Source organism: Bacillus rossius, chromosome 7 (assembly GCF_032445375.1).
Source record: "Bacillus rossius redtenbacheri isolate Brsri chromosome 7, Brsri_v3, whole genome shotgun sequence".
Taxonomy (NCBI): domain Eukaryota; kingdom Metazoa; phylum Arthropoda; class Insecta; order Phasmatodea; family Bacillidae; genus Bacillus; species Bacillus rossius.
Window position 1 is genome coordinate 55,051,116 of NC_086335.1, and position 20,058 is coordinate 55,071,173.

Here is a 20,058-nt window from a genome sequence, read left to right on the forward strand (position 1 = left end):
GCCGGGCCTGTCGCCCCTTTCAGCACAGGCATACTCAATGGAGCCATCACACACTTGGCAAGATTCCGAGTCAAGTACAGCTAACTAAACAAAAACATTTTTATGGATAAAAAGTTTCACACGGTAGGAATATTTAAGATCGGTCCTAAACTGCTAGACACTCATGTTCACACGCTCACACTCATTCACACGCATGCACACACACACAAGTGATATGATAGCTCCATCAAATATGCTCATCATTGATCTGTGTTAGGCACATGCCATTACAGAGTTAAGATAAAGCACACAACTCTCACCAGCAGTAGTCACAAAAGTTACTTTCAAGCTTGGAATTTACAAAGGATTTTATGGGAAGAACAACCTCAGTTTTAGTATATACAAAAAAAAAACTCTTGAAGAATTAAGTTATAAACATATTTTATCACACAGCAAAACATTTAATCACTTTCTATCACTTTCGGCCTGACCAAGAAAATGTTGTTTCTCAAAATATATTTACATTAACTGGCCTGTGGGAATATCAGTTTTATGGTTTGAATCAAATATGAGTGTTGAATTATTCGCGAATACAAACATCAAGTTCGAAAAGTAAGAATGAGAATTATAATCCCAATAAAAAAAATTTGTTCACGTCATGTAACTGGGAAATTAGACAAATATTACTTAAGTAATATGTTGGTTAAGTCAGCTACAATAATTATATAGAAAATGTTTATTAAAATATTTAAATTATGAAATAACTTACGAACATTTGTAATTTCGAAGTGTTAGAATTCAAGGTTGAATACAAATACAGTTTAATATTCATATCGGGGGATTTGAATATTCGCACATGCCTAACAACCCAGGAAGTTAAATGACCGACAAACTGAAATCACCAGAAGATAAACACTAGGTACAAACATTGCAAACTTATAAATTTATCTACAAACTGAAGTATATTAAAATTGTTTTTTTTTTTTTTTTTTTTTTTTTAATTCTCACACACTAAAATTAAAATATTGATTACATATTATCTCAAATTTTTCACTATATATGCAACATACTTTAACTTCATTTTTTATGTATTATAAAAAAAAAAAAATATTTTGATACAATAAATATTCTTGAACCAACTGTTTAGCAAGTCAAAATATTCTTGATAATTTTCTGATTGCAGAATACGTGCTGTAGTGCTGATAGTAATATTGATGTGTACAAATTATATTGGAAGAATTAAAGGTAGTCCTCCGGTATGAAATTGAACAGTTTTGCTGTTCAATGTACAGATCTTGGGAGAAAAAAACTCTCTAGTTATAATGGGCATAATACATTGAGATTGCAATGTATACATTTATACTTTCTAAATTCGACATTTACCCTTAATTTCTATTGCTGCACAAGGTGGGCGTAGTTATGCAAAAAGGAACAAACCCACATGAAACATTTCTGAGTATTTTGAAATTAAAGTTAATTATAAATTGTAATTCTCGTATTGATAACATAATGTGGGTATAATTTTAATGGTCTAGTATGAGTACTGATATAATAATAGCAACGACGGTACAATCAACCTTGTACTAGGTATTTTAATTTATTTTCAAATAAAATATAACAAAATTGTGGGTTGGTTCCTTTTTTTTTTTTCATAACTACGTCCATATAAAACAGCTTCGTTAAATTTCGAATGCAAAATATGTTTGTCAGCCCCGAGTGTGGAGTCCCGCTACTGACCGAGCTGCGGGGCCTGCAGCAGCAGCTGCGGCTGGAAGGGGGTCCCGGCCACCGCCTGGAAGCCCGGGTTTAGGATCTGCGAGGTCTGCAGGGGGCCTCCCGCCCCGCCGCTGATCTGGATGCCGCCCGACACCTCCAGCGTGCCCCCCGACTGCAGCTGCACGCCTCCGGCCGCCATCTGCAGCCCCGTCGTCAGCTGGTACTGCTGGTACTGCAGCTGCAGCCCGCCGCCGTGCTGCATCTGTGCCGACGAGGTCACCAGTAGGCGCAACCTTTCACGGTTTTCAGTTTCACATCAATTCATATTTATAAAATTCGATAAATAATCATGTTTCTCAGTAAAAGATAATATGTAAAACAAACACACAAAACACTCTTATTTCAAAAAAAAAAATATTTATTCTGAAACTAGAAACCTTATTTTAATAAAATAATTTGTAATAAGCATGTCTGACAGAATTACTTGAAACAATATAAATAAATCAGCAAACTTTTTTTCCCTCAAAAATGTACACATGTCAGTACTAAACCAATGAGCAGAGACCTGCAAAATTCGCGGTTTCGATGGTCTTCAGGATAGACTGAACATACCCCTGTACACTCGGGCAAATAACGCAAGTTCATTGGCTGCCGACTTGTAACTGTCTCAGCTGGTTTGTCTGTGATTCGATCCTTCTTTGGTAGAGGGTTTATAACTGGTTGAGATTCATCCAGATGAACAGTAAGCCAATAGCAAAATTATCATAAGAGGTATATGTGTTTGAATTCTAGCCTATCACCGAATGAATCCACGAATTTTGCAGGTCTCTACCAATGAGTTATTATTCTCAAGCAAAGCAAATTGACAAATTAAAAAAAATTTCAAATGTACTTTTTTTTATACAATTTGGCAGCAGCAAAAATCTACATTCATGCTAAATAAATTACTCTCAAAATATAATTAATTACCGTATTGGCCCGAATATAAGGCGACCCCGAATATAAGGCGACCTGCAGTTTCAGGAGGCCAAACAAATGTAAAAATAATTTTGGTAGAAATTAATGTGAAAATTCATTAGACATACATTTTGTGTTGATGAATCCTTTTTGCATTTATGTATAACAATTAAATTATATTTATCACATTACTTATTTAAAAAAAGGTTTGAATGGCCTACCCTAAAAGTAAAAAAAAAAAAAAAAATTAAAAATATTTATATTTTTAAGTATTACACTAGAAATTTTTTCGTATGTTTACTCTAATGAAGCTGCATAGTTGTCATCTTCAGAGCTGTTTATTTGTCTAGAGCTCGTTCCCCGCCGTTCCACTGATGTGTGATTGTTCATTTTTCACAGTTTACTGTATCTACGAATTTTAAATTTTTACAATGGCTATTAATCACTCTTAAAATACAGCATTTAACTTTCCGTTTCACTTAAGCTACGTATTACCACAGAAGAATGCGTATTACTATTTAATAGTGTGTTAAACGTAACAAAGTAAACAATGAATGCAGTTTGCCGGAACAAAACAAGTGGCTAGCTGCCATGATGAAAAATACGGCCATGAATAACATCGGTTACGTGACCGCGAATATTTGTCCATATTACTCTCTGACAGAGAGTCTCTGTCCTATTAATTTTAAAGAATAATCTATGATTATTAAGTTGTATGAAAGGTTTTTACATATATAAAGAGTGGATTATTAAAATAGCTTTTGAAACAACGTACCAAATTCCTGTTAATATGGCGTCTTCGTGCGTGTTCGGCAATGTTCGTTTTACAACAAAGAAATATTGTGGAAAGACAGTTGGCAGCCGTGAATTTCCAAACATTACATCCGAAATGTTTGTAAACGTAAACAATCGTTCTGAAAATAGCTGTGATATTTTAGTACAAATATTTCCGTTAAAAATCTGAAGATAAATTACCGTAAATGTTAACACGCAATTGTAAACAAAGTACAAATATGAATTGTGTAATATAAGGTTGCCATTTTGAGATGCTTCAACATTCACATTTTAACTCAAGAACAAATATTTTAATTTTCAACTTTAAACAATTGTGAATTACCGCAATATTGGGTGGATTTATCGTTTTCCCCGTGTGAGGTAACGAAGTTATAGTTTATATAAAAAATCGTGAACATTTTGTTTCTACTGTATCTTTCAGCTTGGAGCTAATTTTTGCGGTCCTGACGTCTTGGGTGCGAAAATAAGGCGACTTCCAATTTTTGCATCTCTCGTTTATGTAAAAATGGTCGCCTTATATTCGGACCAATACGGTAATTAAAAGATTATACTTTTGTGATTTAAGTAATTTTAAAATCCTAATTAATTTCCTGATTTAAGTGCCAGCATCCTGATCTTATTTTAGTTGTAACGCAAGGTCACCATAAAATCTTATCCCCAGTCTGAAGATGAGTGATGGTTGATGAAATGGGAACAGAACTCTCGAGAGAATGAATGGTCAGGAAACACACGGGAAGAGCCCCACAAAAAAATTTCCACCGGCTCACTGCAGCATCAGCCAAAAGATCAGAGTCGGAACACGCCAGGAACCGAACCGGAGATCCCGCAGAAGGGACGGGAGTGGCCACTCACCTGCAGGGGGATCTGGCCAGCTCCCGTCGCCGGCACAGCGATGTACTCCACTCGCGCCAGGTCTCCCTGCAGCCCTCCCACCTGGATGGTGTTCGACGTGGTTGGCAGCATCGCCATCGCGTCCTCGAACCCCATCCCACGGAAGTGTTGCGCCTGCTGCTGGAGCGTCAACTTCAGGTCTTGGCCGTTTCCTCCGGCTTGGGTAGAAAAAAAAATAATGCCACATGCAAGTTACACACGCATTCATTCCTAATGCTGCTTGTTACAACAAAGTACACCAGTAATGATGTTTATTATGTTACTGATTCTTAATACTAAACCATGTCACAATAATAACTTGTGTGTACAAAGTCAACTAACTCTCAGTGGGCTGACTATCTACTTTCCTGGTCATATGCAGCTACTACATGATCTAAGAATAAGATTGCTATTTAATTACTAAGAAATACCAGCCAAAATGGAAGCAATAGCAATTAAGATTAATTTACCATAATTTTACTAACAATTAAATTTTATCTGCTCTTTATTAATATGCCTCAGTGTATAAAAATAATTTGCTGTGGATTACAATGCCCACCTAAGAAAGAAGTCTTGTATGATGGCACAATGTACTACTCTATCCCCTTTCTTTGCCTTGATAATGGAGACGTAGAGATGAGCTTGCTGACAGCAGTCTCATGCTAGTTCATCTATCTCCCTATTCCCGCACACAAGACCAGCTAAGTTGCAAATAATGGCCAAAGCATTGCTGCACACACATCAAGACGGTTTCATACAGAAAAGACAAGGGGGCCAGTATTTGTTTCCTGACACCACAGTGCTTCTACTGGAAGGAAAGATATAAAAGAGATGGAGTAGGAGTTAGTATTTGTTAGGGGAGGGGTTCGAGATTGGATTGGGCTGAGTTCATGATTCTCACACGTGCCATTTAAGTAATGCTGTTTATTCGCTTAATGCTGTTCTGCCCAGTACGTAGACGGGTAACTATGAACACAATTTTGAAGAATTATATGACTGGATCTGTTGTTATTGAGATTTCATATACAAATAACTTGTTCCAAAGCCTTATGGCTAGAGATGGTGATTTATAGCATTTAAAATAATAACATTTAGCATTTTGAATTTGAAATTTAGCATTATGTAGCATTTTTAAAAAACAAGATTTAGCCAATTCTCTCATTTTACATTACTGAAGAAAAGTATATTTTTAAAAAGCATTAAATAATACACATATTAATTATTAACAACCACAGAAATAAAGATCTAGCACAACTACAAAGATAGCCTATCTTGGCAGGTTTCCAAACAACTTTTTAGCACTTATGAGTGCAATAAATTGAATACTTAAAATTACAATAAATATTTTTTTTAGCCGTGTTCATGGCCATAGTTGATGTAGAGTGCACAAATAATGTTATTGAAAATAAATTTTTCAATTTTTTTCTTCGTTTTTTTAATTTTTTGCCTTCTTTTGGTTTTTGATCATGCCAGAAACCGTTGCTTGCCATTATACCGACTTTTTTTCTTCATCCCATTTCTCGGTGAATCTTTTTTTTTTTGCAGCCTGATGTCCCTCAGATTTAATGTTCTTTTCAAGTACTTTTTTTTTTCCTTACTCCAGACAGCGATTACATAAATCGCTCATTAAAATATTCGTACCACTTTCGTAGAACTGTTCACTTTTGTATTCATTTAGGCGATCGCGAATGGAAATGACGTTTCGTCCCATTTTTACCACGAGAAATAACAGTATACAACACATTCACGAGTATGCACGTATTTGTAAACACACCACCTTCCACAGACTACACAAGAACGCGGCTTTCACGTGAAACACAGCCAGAAACTGTTAGCGCGGTGAAGAAGAGATGTCGCAATATGGTGGCCTAAAAGCTTGTACTCTGCAAGATGACGGACACTCTTCCAGGTAGTTGTTCTTTGCTTTGTTTACAATCGCGAGGCACGGATGACCATTCTTCATTCAATATTTACGAACAATAGTGTTGTGAATGATGTGACACTAAGATACTTGTGCTGAATACGCCATAAAACGATGGTTTCTTTTGATACTGAAATACAATCGGTAAATAAATTGCATAGAGTGAAGACGAATGTACGTTTTTTTTACCTTCATTTCGCATTTATCTCGGAATAAAATGTAATTTAGCATATTTTTGCATCTATTTCGCAAACACAAAAAATCACCATCCCTACTTATGGTAAAGTAAAACCTCATTTTAACAACTCACTGTTCCCAGAAATAAGGTTTTACAAGAGGGAGGAAGGGTAAGCAGGATAGGAAAAAAACTTTTATTTTTGTTTAAACCACCTGTTTTTTTATTACATTAGTTATTTTGGTACTCAGCATGTTTAAATGAAAGCCGTACAACATCCCACCTTTCTGTCACTCATTTTGAACAAGAAAAGTTATAACATCAAAGAACTACAGCAAATCTGAACATTAGACTGGGACTTAACCTCAGAAAGGGTATTTCAGTAAATATCTTACGTCGCAAAGATATTAAAGTGTGAGCTAAAAACTAGGATTTTACAGAAACTAGTTGGAATTTAATAATGGTCTTTTATGGGTAAATTCAGGAACGCCTCTAGTGTTGGAAAATGGTACTTTCGTAATTATTTTTACTTTGCGGAAAAGCCACAACGTAAGATATTATATTATCTGTATTTCCCCACAGGACAAGGATTCTCCACAGTCTGTATATTATATTTAAAAATGTGCAGGTATTCAACATTGGCTGGCACAAAGACATGCCGCCATAACGGAACCATTCTCTTTAGTAGGTGGGAAGAAAAAATCAGCAACAAGGAGGGAGTATTCACTTCATCACCTGCAGTACAGCATTCACCACGAGAAACATAGCATAATGCGCTTCAAGCAAATGCTGGGACTATTTTCTTTCAATTTGAACTTTTTTTACAAAATTTTTCACCGTTCCTCGAAAAGGAGTCAAAATAGAGAGAGGTGGTTATAATAATCAGGATTCTAATCACAGGGTTTTACAGTGTCTACCATAATAAAAGGCCCATTAGAAAGAATAAGTGAACAAAAACACAAACCACAAAACATATAAAAACATGTAGACATTTAATTTTGTGTAGTGTATATCTGCCCTACTGGGTTCAATATAAAAAAATAATAAAACAAAAAAAAATTTAGCATACCGCTTTTTACATTTTCTCTGCTTCCTATTAACTTTTATACTTGTTCCTTAAAATATATTTAAAAAAAAAAATCTACTGTGTGTGAACATGAGTGAAGTGAAATTAATGTATACAAATAAATGAAATGACATACAAGCACGATGAAAAATATCAAACGCAAGATAAATTATGCCCAGAGAGTTTTAACACTTACCGTAAGTCTGATTCACTTCTTCAATGGTGTCGTCAAACTTCAAATCGCCCGTTTCATCTCCCTCAACGGACTTGTCGGTGACCTCGGCTAGAACTGCATCAGTGGCTTGGATGAGACACCTCTGCTGCTGATCGGAGAGCAAGCAGCGCTGCTGCTGATCGCTCAGCACCAACCCCGCCAGGTCAGCCGCTTCAAAGTTCCCCTGCAACGACACACAGCTTACCCTCACACGGTTCCAAGCCGGCCTCCACTCACGCAAGACAAAACATCACCATGGCCGAGGCAGCAGCAACTCAGTATCTCCTTGTTCCCACAGCATGTGGCTTGGAAAACCTTAAGTTGCCCGTGGCTAATATTTCTGGACTAGCGTTCTGTCGAATCCAGACCTCACGCTTTTCCCAAGGTGGGTCGCTTCCCACATCCGTACACTAGCTGTACTGACACCCGTCATCCTCCCATACACAAGCCTTGGAGATCCGAGCATTTACAGACAATTCACGAGAAAGGTAGACCCACCCTGAACAGTATCAATTCTAGACTATCCAACAGAGCATGGTATAACATGCATTATTTCTATCATGCATTGACTTTGTTAAAAAAATAAACTTCCCAATGTAATTTTAAGATTATCATTCACTTTTTCACAATTGTTAAACATTTTAGTTTTGTACTACGTATATACTGTTACTTAGGGACAGCAAAAGTCCAAAAGCCTCACAGAAGATGGCATTTCAGTTCACGTGAATGTGTACACCACATCCTCTATTAAAGTTGCGCAAGTTGCTGCTTTAGAGATTTCAGACAAAGCAACAAGTTGCAAAAGAAGCAGATAAGTAGTATATTTTTTTAGAACTAAAATTTGTTCAATTAATTTTTTCAAACACATCAAGAAATTTCAGTTTTATTATTTTTCAAAGAATTCTGCCATAAAATTATTTATACCTTAATGTATGCCATCCATACTAAGTTTTTCAGCTACCTTTAACTTGCACTCAGATGCAGTTATAAGAGAACTTAAGCTAAACTGCTGGATGAGTTAATTTAAAAAAAAATATATATATTTTCTTAAAACATTCAGAAATTTTATATAACCTTCATTCTCAACCTAAGACAAAACTAACTTAAATTATACACATTCACTTACCGATGTGGATATGACAGTCCTCTTCGTGACCACAGCACTGGACTGAGATAAGGCAGACATTTGTAAGTTGGGGTCTAGTTGCTGTATCTGCGCCAGTAACTGCGAAGATGTTATGTAAGCAGGTTGCTGCTGCTGCACCAACTTAGCCAACGTTTGCTGATGCTGCTGCACTCTTAACTGCTGCTGCTGTAGCTGCTGCTGCAGATGATGCTCCTGCAGTTGCTGCTGCTGCAACTGTTGCTGAAGGTGATGCTCATGCAATTTCTGTTGGTGTAACTGTGTCTGCAGTTGGTAGTGCTGTAGGTGTTGTAACTGCTCAGACTGGCTTAACTGCTGCTGTTGCTGCTGTTGCTGCTGTTGCTGCTGTTGCTGCTGCTGAAAATTGTAAATACTGGTTGTAAACAGGAGCACACTTAGTAAAGATCATGTTAATATGGCAGGCTTTTGCAGTTAATATCAGATTAGATATCCAGCCTTTTAATTTTTTTTAAATTAAGTTCTATATATTTAAGATTTCAAGAGTTGCTATTTATATTATTCTATTTAAAAATGTCTTTGATATTAAATGCAATAAATAATAGATACCAATGTTGAGTGAATTTTCTGTAATGGTAACAATACTGAACAATTCAGAACATTTTCAGTTTCTTCTCAAAACAGAATACTAATATTTTAAAAATCAATTATTAACTCTTAAATGCTAAGTAAGCATCATCTTAATCCAGTCATATGATTGAGCTGATTTGTTACTAAATAATTAATGTAGTAATAAAAGAAAAATCTTATATTATGAACATGATTTACATGAAATGAACAAGTTTTAACAAGATCTAAATAAAGATACTGTCTCCCCTTGCAAGTACGCACTATATCCAAAGGACTTATTTCACCAACTGGCCACCAATGAGAAGATTAACTTACATAACTACATTTGAAAGGTAAATGAATGTGTAAAATTATTGCCTATTGCAATGCAACTTCCAAAAATGCTAGAATTATGGCTGTTGTGAACATTCTGAAACTGCAATACATGAAACCTTGCTTGTTTAGCACACTTTTCTGTGATCAGCCCAATTCAAAGCATTATGATTCCAAATGAAAATTTATTTATATTTTATACGTTATGATCATAGGCATGTTGCATTTTCATTTAGTGTAAGAATGACAAACAAATACAGTGAAAGGACTCTAATCTGTATGTTTTGACTATGTACTTTACAGGCCGTATGGCAACGCAATAACAATGACTGACTGTTGATTGCAAGCACTGCCAGATGCAAGTGACCCTATCGTAACTATTGGAACGGAAAATTCAAATTTACACAACACATCAACAAACCATCTTCCTACATACATTGTGTCTCAGTCACATCAATTAATAATATATAAACACAAGTCTAAACAGTGGCATTTTGTGGTTCAGGACATTCTGTAACCCTGCATCATTTGAGCAGCTCCAACTTTTATTCTTTCATGTGTATTCTAACTGTTGACTTTGGCTGTCAAGTAGAATTACTGTGCTGTCGGGAATTTTAGTTCACCAAGAGTTCATCGTTACTGTCAATTTCCATTTCAGTACAGAGTTTGTTTTCTAACTGGTTGCTCTTCATATTTGGTATTCAAAAATGTAAAAACGTCAAAAATAGCACTAAGACTGCATAGTTATGGTACCAAACATTTCAAATTAAAGACCTTTCACTGCGAGAAGAATTATAATTCTAAACATCTAGACAGTAAAGTCAACGCTCAAATCTACCACTATTCACATTTCCTGCAACAGAAGTTGTTACTTAGAAGATGTTATTGAAAAGTATTTGCTGTGTTTTAGTTGACTTACAGATAACTTACAGAAAAATCTACTTCAAATACCTGCTGAATGTGACTAGGAGAGAAGCTCACTTGCTGAAACTGAGCAGGCTGTTGCTGTTGCTGCTGGATTTGTTGTTGCTGTTGTAGTTGATGCTGCATTTGCTGATGCTGCTGCAACTGTTGCAACTGAAATTGCTGCTGCATTTGCTGCTGTTGCACCTGCTGCTGTGGCTGTTGTTGCATCTGATGTAACTGCGGTTGTTCCTGCTGAGTTGGTGGCTGTTGCGACTGCTGCTGCTGCTGCTGCTGCTGCTGCTGCTGCTGCTGCTGCTGCTGCTGCTGCAGCTGATGAAGCTGCTGTTGCGGCGGAGGCGACTGCTGCGAATGCGACTGCTGAGATGGCGGCTGCTGAGGCGGAGACTGGTTCGGTGACGATTGTTGCGGTAGCTGCAGTGACTGCTGTGGCGCTGATTGCAGTGACTGCTGCTGTTGTTGTTGCAGCTGTTGAGCCTGTTGCAGTTGGGGCTGTGCCTGTTGCTGTTGTTGGAGATGCTGCTGATGATGTTGCAGCTGATGTTGGTGCTGCTGCTGCAACTGCAGTGTCTGCTGAAGCTGTTGCTGAAGCTGTTCATGTTGCTGCTGGTGTTGTTGCTGCTGTTGCATCAACGCTTGGTATGCTTGCTGGTGTTGCTTTCGTAAACTTTTGCTTTCCTTCTTTGAGACTGGCTTTGCTTTAGGGCGGTCACTAATGGCAGTGGTCTATAAAATATACCAAACTTACCATTACAACAATGTCATGAACATGAAAAACAATTAACTCAAATATAAAAAGCTAAAGAGAAAGTAAAAATTATGAAATAAATATACAACAAATTAACTTTTTATAAAAATAGATAACAAAAAGTATTTTTAGATGACAGTGAACTTAGATTATATGAACAGTACAGAAACAATTTGGTGACTCATACTAGATATTAGATTATAAGGTTTTTATTTACATTTTGCTGATAACACAATCTAGCTTCCAAAATAACACTAAGAAGCCAATCATTAATACTGCGAAAGAGACTAATTTGCTCGAGATGGGTCACAATAAATGAACCATTGAAAAAAATTTCCTTCTAAGAGATCTAACAGTTTAATACCTACAATCATAACAGTCTAACATCTTTTATCCAACATATTATGGTTCAGCACATTTTGTAATCTAACACCAATCAAGCTGCTAGTGATCAAATTTTGTTTAATGGATTCCTCGGCAGCCAGGTCACAGTACTGCGCTGCCGGCATTAATAGTTTGCAATTGGCTAATTGTTACTGTTGGTATTCAATTCATGAGTGTTTCCTGCTTTCTAACGAGTAACATTTACAGAGCTGCCAACCTCAAATCACACCCATCAGTAATGACAATTATATGAAAAAAGTACCCGTAAATCATGCACAATAAAGTTTTCCTGGGGAATTATGACACACACAAAATAAAACAAAAACAAAAACATGCAAAAAAAAAAAAAAGAAAAATATAGGCCTATGTATAGGAATACACTGAAAATTACTGAATCAAAATTTAAAAAAAAAAACTATTTAAACAATACAATCATCTGAATATGTAAGAAATGTCAATAATTTAAATGGAAATTTTGAACCTTCAATTCAAAGTATTCAAAGTAGAGATGTGCGAGAAGTCCTTTTCAAAAACCGAGACGAGATCGAGACACAAATACTAAAATTCTCGAGAACCGAGACGAGATCGAGAATACAGTTTTTTTTTTCTTATTTCAAAATTGCAATTTGGTGTCAGTGAAGTTTTCCTCAACGAGATTTTAGATGCAATAAATTGGGCCCACCCTACTCTTTCCTCTTGAGTTCTTTGTAATTCTTGATGTGCAAATATCAACAGTTTTACAGGCATAAGCTATTTAATGAAAGAAATGAAGTAATACGCTGCACACAAATAAGATTTTCGTGTTCTTGCAGCAAAATGTTTTTGAAGCGTGGGTCAAGTACCATTGCAATCATGTCTTCTTTTACTGTTGTGTACAACGGAAACCTAGATTTAATACTTTTCTGAAGAGAAATAGCAAATGCAATTCCAGGGTTACTTTGTTCTTCAACATAGTTAGAAAGTGTTGCCTCAATGCCATACAGCAAAGGTATTTTGGAAGAGATAGTGGGAAATTTAGAATAACACAGCTCTCTTGTGGCTTGTTCTATTGGCTGTAACACACTTACTACATTAGCAGCAAGTTTCCACTCACTCAATGTAAAATTTTCTACTGCCATTGAATCTCCTAGATCTGCAGATAAGGGTACCTGCTGCTCAACAAGGCAGGAGAGCATTGTAAACTCACTGTTCCATCTTGTCGGCACCATTGGTAACAGCTCGTGTACAGGTTTGCTCAACTTTAGCTGCAGAGCATGAAGCCTTTCTCGAGCAATATTGCTGTGGCGATAATGTCCCACGATTGCCCGGCCTTTTGCTAGAAGGTCTGCAACATTGTGTTCACTTTTAGCATCTTGAACTGCCAACTGTAGTGTGTGGGCAAAACACCGTGTGTGAATCCATGATGTTTTGTTTATGGCAGCTGTGAAATTCTTAGCATTATCTGTAACTACGTACAATGGAATTGAATTGGTGGGAAAATTCCATTCCTCTATAGCTGCTGTCAACTTCTCTTGGATTGCCAGAGCAGTGTGCGAACCTGAAAAGTGGTAATTTCCAAGGACATGATATTTCAACTCAAAGTCTTTTGTCAAATAGTGACTTGTGAGAGAAATAAAACTGTCCTGCCTTGCGGATGACCACATGTCAGTAGTAAATGAAACAGACTGAAGTCCATCATCAACATCTGTCTTTATTTCTTCTGCAAGTTTGGCTTTTTCTTCACGGTAAATTTTTGGTACAATAGACCTGGAAAATGTAGTGCGAGATGGTACTTCATAACCTGGTTCTAGTTCATTGAGCAGTCCTTTAAATCCGCGATCCTCTACAATGCTGTATGGCTGAAAATCACATGCCATCATTACACCAATTTTCCTGTCAATTATGGTTTTTCTAGCTTCGCTAACTTTTTGTTTCTTTGTGACACAGTCTTGAATTGATAACTGTCTATAAGAATTTTCTTTTTGTTTTGTAGCTTTTTCCTTTGTTAAATCCAAATAATTCTTTTCGGCGGCTGGATGAAGTTTCAAGTGTCGTAAGAGACCACTTGTTGAACCAGTAGGCGTCTGAATACGTTTTTTGCACACTTTGCACTCACCCTCACCCTTTCATTTTTCATAAAATTTCCAAATGTGCGACAATTTACGGTCTTGAACATTTCCAGAACTATCAGCCATTCTAATAATTACATGTATTAGCGCTGAAAATTAGACACCTGCGAGTACTCGAAATTCGAGTTTCGAGTCGAGTTTTTTAGTAATACTCGAACTCGAGCTCGTGGTTTTCAACAACTCGAAATTCGAGCGAGCTTTTCTTGCACTCTACCTATAGAAAAAAAACTCTCATTATATCGGAATAAAAGTCTTACAACACTATTATCCTTTACTTTATAATGTAACATGATCGACCGTATACATGAACACATCATTTTTACGTACCCGGGATTTACGAATTTCCGTGATTAATTTTTTTTACTTCTATAATTTTCCGCATAGCATTAATGTATCACTTTCCTGCTTTATGCGGAAGTATTTCCCGCTTTATGCGAAAACATTTCCCGCATTTTACTGTAAAAAGCGTTTAAATTGTCCGGGGTCTCATCATTTACGCCATTAAATGTGTGATATAAAGTCCCGTTTAAAAATTTTATGAAAGTTCCTGCCAGTAATGGCGCACATAAATATAAATATGAAGAAAAGACAAATGAACAACAACTTACGAAGAAATATGGATGATGTACCATAACTGCAGTACAATTCCAATAGTTATCTTAAGATAATTACCATAAAAAGAACTAAAGATTCTTTGTAGATACCATAACTACTGCAGAAGCATGATAGTTACCACATTTGCACTATAGTTGCCGTAATAACCGAGAAGTGTATTTACCGTGATGGTAATGTATTTATTTAGGACATATTAAAATTAAAGAACATTATTGAAAAAAAAAGGATGTTAAATCTTGATATGTACGGTTGGCACATGTTGCTAAGAAATAATGTGATCTGAAAGAATGCAGTACTACTACGAAAAGTGAAAAGGGTACTCGTGGATTTTTAGGTTATGGCAGTCTCTCTTTCGTTTTTCAGTAATATCGGCCGAAAATTAACAAGAGTATTGGAAGTTGGCAGAAATGCCGATTCAACTAAATATTGGCGAAATCGGCTTCTTCAGTACAGCTCTACATTTGATGACATGAGTAAACATATTTCAGACTACAGGACATTGAAAAAGACTTTAATTTCCATGTAGGTTTATTGTGCGTAAGTTTTTTTTGCAAGTGTAAATTGAATTAAGTAAAATGCTTCTATTTTTATTACTTTAAATTGATTAAACTTAATGACAAGTTACAGATATTTGACACTAATTTTGAGGTTAAACAATTTGGTAAATATGTAGAGTAACGGTATATGCGAAAAAAAATGCTAAAAATCTATGCTCTTTCACTTCCTCTTTTCAAATCAACCGGCGGAGATAAGAAATTCCAAATACTTTAGGAGATATAGAATTTTTTAATTTTGCAATACAACACCTGTACAACCATTAGACCGACGCCATTTTTGTTATTTTGCCGTATGTTCGTGAATGCTTAATAAATAAAATGGTCGATTAGGTCAGGTCAGTTACATTATTAATACTTTCAAACTAAGCGGACATAAAAAATAATGTGAATTAATTTCAATGGTTCTTTAGTTTTAAAGTATTTATAATGTAACTGACCTGACCTAACAAACCCGGACAAATGATGAACATTAACAACTCACGTAAAATATTTTTGTTACTTATTACTTGCGCAACAATATCCAAATAAAAAATAAGACTTTAAAATTAGAAACGTTAAAAACCCACCTAAGTTGGAGGCGGGTACATTTCCTTTGCCATTAGAAGGAAATGATGTAGTCGTTCACCTACGTCGCGATACCTCCGACGGAACATTAATAAATAAATAAATAATCACGTATTGGTTCATTTGAATACTGGCCAATCACGGAACTGTCACGTGACAAAATTGTCCAATAAGAAACATAATAGATACTCGTAAACCAGAAACAATGGTGATCGCCGCATGAATACCCAGGTATTGTGATGAAAATTAAAAAATTCGATATTCCTAAAGTATTTGGAATTTCTTATCTCCGCCGGTTGATTTGAAAAGAGGAAGTGAAAGAGCATAGAATAAAAGTATTTTCGGAATTTTAGCATTTTTTTTCCGCATATACCGCGACTCTACATATTTACCAACAATTTTACTAAAGCATTCCAGCCACACAGGTTGCCAGCGAGAAATGCTTCTCATCTGCTGTAAACACCATCTCCAATCGTAGAGCTAATTTAACTCCTGAACGTGCAGAACAAATTATTTTTCTGCATGATAGATTGAAGAACAGAATTTAATACTCTATGACAATCTCTCTCAGAATTTTTGTGCTGAAAAGTGGAAATGTTGAAACAATGTGAATGTACTTTTCAAACAACATGATTTTTGGTGCTCAGTTAGTTGAAGCTCAGTAAGGACTCCAGAAAAATTGACAAGGATGAAATTATTCCAAAGATATGTTACATTTACACAAACATATACGTACTTGTAAACTGTGGTTATGTTAGTTGGATGATATCAGTTGCTAATGAACCAATGGAAACAGGTTAGATTCAATGGAAAACATGTTTTTTTTCCTAGCAGTGCAAATTATAAAAGCACTCTGTAAATAGTTACCCAAAATTAATAAGCCCACTTCATTTTAATACTTTATTCAAACATTATACCTACTAAGTTTAAGGTAAAAATAATTTCCCAAAAGTGTAACTGTATCACAAAAGCTCAAGCTTCGAGAACTTTCAAGTAAGCTCGCTCGAGCTTGGCTCAAAGTAAAATTCTTAGGCTTGCAGACCTCTAATGTAGGTCTATCTATTTAGTAGGCTAACAATGATAATGGTTTCTTTTTTTATTTCCATATTTTTCTCAAAAGTTCTCACATTTTATTACTCCATCACAGTAAATTTATGTGCAATAAACTTTAAAAAAAAACTCGAACTCGACTCGATACTCGCGAGTATTTTAGCAAACTCGCTCGAGCTCGACTCGAAGTGAAAATCTTCTGCTCGCAGAAGCCTACTGAAAATAATAATAAAAAAACTGGCACGATCTTTTATTTCCCGGTAATTTAAACTAAACTTAACCCCAAAAAGAAAATAAACAAAGTATTGAGCTCTTTCCATAGATTACGGGACACACAAACAGTGAGTGTTCACTTCTTGCCGTATCCGTGCCGTTGTTGCTAGCGATCCAAGCGACGTTCTTTCAAAATATGATATATTTTTAAAGTGCGACATGTATTGGTGTTCGTTTGTATTGTGAAACGTCACTGTTTCGAAAAAAATTTACGTGAACGTGGAAAATAAACAATAGAACATACACTGTTTTATGTCGGCATGTGGTGACTAATTCAAGTTTTTATTTTAAGTACCTAGTAGCTCTTTTTTTACGTGTAAGTAAAAACTTCGTTTTATTTAAATGCATAAGTAGACAATCAGAGCTAAGCAATACAAATTCTCGAAATTCTCGGAAATTCTAAAATGTTCTCGAGACGAAATCGAGAATATTTTGATCTCTATAATTTCTCGATATTAACGAGACTCGCACGTCTCTAATTCAAAGTTAAAGTTTTGAACAACTGTCATTTTATTTGCTTCTTTTATCCTGGTTGGATAAGAACTGTCTTGTAAACAAACAACAGAAGACAAACAAAAAACTTGTAAACAATAACTCTGCGTTCGTTACTTTCGTTTCTTCAGATATAACAAAAAAATGACTACAGTAGAACCCCTGTCATACACTTTTCAACGGAGGGCACAAAAATGGTGTATGATGCGGGAAAGTGTATGAAAAGGGAATGGCAATAATAAAATTTTTTTTCAATCTAGCATACCAGCACAATGTCAGATTAAACTTAAATACATAATTTGTAAATAATTGCATTATATTAATGAAAGATATGAATTCATCATTATAATACATATAATAAAAACACCATAAATGTAAAATACACTCCATAATCAAGTAAAGCAGTCCTTTCTTGGGGGGGGGGGGGGGGAGGAAGTTACCAAGCCTAAATTAGAAATTAAAAAAATTAGGCTATTGTAAAAAAAAATTCAGAAATTTTTGCTTGTTTGTTTCATTTTACATCAACTTTATACAACATAACATTTTTCAATAATATTTTAAATTGAGAAACGTAAAATACAAAACAATCCGATCGTAAGAAAACAATAACAAACGGGTATATTCAGTTCAAAGATTAAGGACTACACAAAATATGAGATCCGTGCGTTGGTAAAGTGCGTGCACCATTTTCATAATCATTGCTAGTTTGCGCCACTAGTCTCGCTTGGTGCTGGACATAGATGCTACTAGCGAAGTGCACAGTCTTCCTTTTACTATCCATATCTATGGTGCGATAAAGTTATTTTCTTACGTTTGCAAAGGTAAACAATGAACGTTTTTCAAAATAAAAGCATTAAAATGTATTTTATCAGGAGGAATATAACAAAAAAATTTGTGAATTTAGGACTTTTCCGCTTCGTAAAAACGTATGAAACGGGAAATTATTTATTTTATAAGTGTATGTTCCGGGAAAGTAAACCATTGTAAATATAGTACTTTCAGTGGGACCAAAATTAATCGGCGTATGACACGGGAAAATGTATGAAACGGGAACGTATCATCGAGGTTCTACTGTATATAGATTTATTGCTCGTCATGACTATCAAATGTTCTGCATGTTTCTTTGATTCAATATGCCGTCTACAGTCATCCCTTCGGCACCATGTGCAATCGAAAAGTCACACATGCATACATTACAAAACGCGTGGTGTTTCAAAATATTTGAAGACGAGAAGCATGGCCATTCTTTTGAATAGTTACTGAAGAATTGCGTTCTTTTTTTTCCCACAGGTACACTTTTGTTCTGTCACACGCTTTATTTCTACAACCGGCACTAAAAAACACAACACTATCGAAAAACATAAAAAAATTTCACGTCTATAGACACGACAAAAACACCGATGAAAAAAATGGCTTTCAAGAAATAAATTAAAACAACACAGGTTAGCCAAAGTACCATACAAAAATTATCATGATGTAAGTAGCCAACATACGAAAAGTCCGAGAATATGTACTAGTTGTATCATACGACGGACGTAATACCATCCCATTATTATATCAAAACACGAGAATTAATCCACTTATTTCGACAGCACATGAGCACACATACTAATTCCGTTATTTGCGCAACCACGCGATGTATTTGAACTGCGTTCACGAAACAGCACAGCAGAAACGGAATTTTTTCTATTACCGTGCAGCACAAAGCCTCGTTTCCGTAATAAACCAACGATGTTCCGTAATTCAGTTTTGAATCCGTAATGGTTGGCAGCTCTGCATTTACACAAAAATTTGCCAAAGAAGAAATTGGAATAACAGTCACAATGTGAATTTAGGGAGTTTTTTTCCTAACAGTAAAGCTCAATTATATTTTTTTTCGTACTAAAGAGCAGATTATTACAACTTGTTTTAAATACCATTGAACTGTACTTTGGTATTCCCATTTAAATTACGCGATCTTCAATTAATCTGGCAAAATCACTAAACAGATATGTCGGATGAAAGACCTCGAGCTGTGGCATAGGGGACTGACCTGTACAACATCGGAGCTAGCGCTGATGACTTGGGGCTGGGTGGCAGGAGGCAGCGGAGGGTAGACAGGGGTGGTCGCGACCTCCCCGCAAGTCGTCAAGGCCAGCGGGGCCTGCTGGAGGCACGTGCTCCCCGCAGGAAGCTGCTGGCCCTTGTTCAGGTAGAATGCATTGTGCACAGACACTGTGCTGCCAGTTCCCTGGTGGAAGAGTCCGCCCGACGTCACAGGACTGCACGCCATACCTGCAATCAACGACACGCTGATCAATCATCGCCGTACAGGTTTTACAGTCAGAAAAATGTTCATACGTATTACTACCAGGAAGAAAAATCTTTGCTTCGCAAGGCACCGGATGACCAACTTTAAAAACTCCTCATAACTTGCGGCTGCTACACTACTCTGTAATAAAATTTGTTTGAATATCTCTGATCCATTTTCATAAATTCACTAATTTTATAATTATTTTTTTTTAATATTTTACCTCCTTTGAAATTTTTTTCTGTCTACACCTATCTCACAGCTGGCCTATTTCCCGTTCCACTTTATTTCAAAATGAACATTGCATATGTAATTT

General features: G+C 36.0%; 1 protein-coding gene across 5 annotated transcripts in view; it reads right to left on the minus strand.

Moving 5' to 3' along the window:
- LOC134534052 (ankyrin repeat and KH domain-containing protein 1) overlaps positions 1-20,058 on the minus strand; it is a 125,165-nt gene that overhangs the window by 53,811 nt on the left and 51,296 nt on the right. For all 5 annotated transcript variants that reach the window (XM_063372023.1, XM_063372022.1, XM_063372020.1 and 2 more), the window contains exons 16-21: positions 19,485-19,726; positions 10,689-11,387; positions 8,820-9,194; positions 7,676-7,877; positions 4,300-4,496; positions 1,717-1,957 (exon numbers count right to left, since the gene is read on the minus strand). In XM_063372023.1, coding sequence (XP_063228093.1) covers positions 1,717-1,957; positions 4,300-4,496; positions 7,676-7,877; positions 8,820-9,194; positions 10,689-11,387; positions 19,485-19,726 — 1,956 coding nt within the window. The remainder of the gene's footprint in view (positions 1-1,716; positions 1,958-4,299; positions 4,497-7,675; positions 7,878-8,819; positions 9,195-10,688; positions 11,388-19,484; positions 19,727-20,058) is intronic.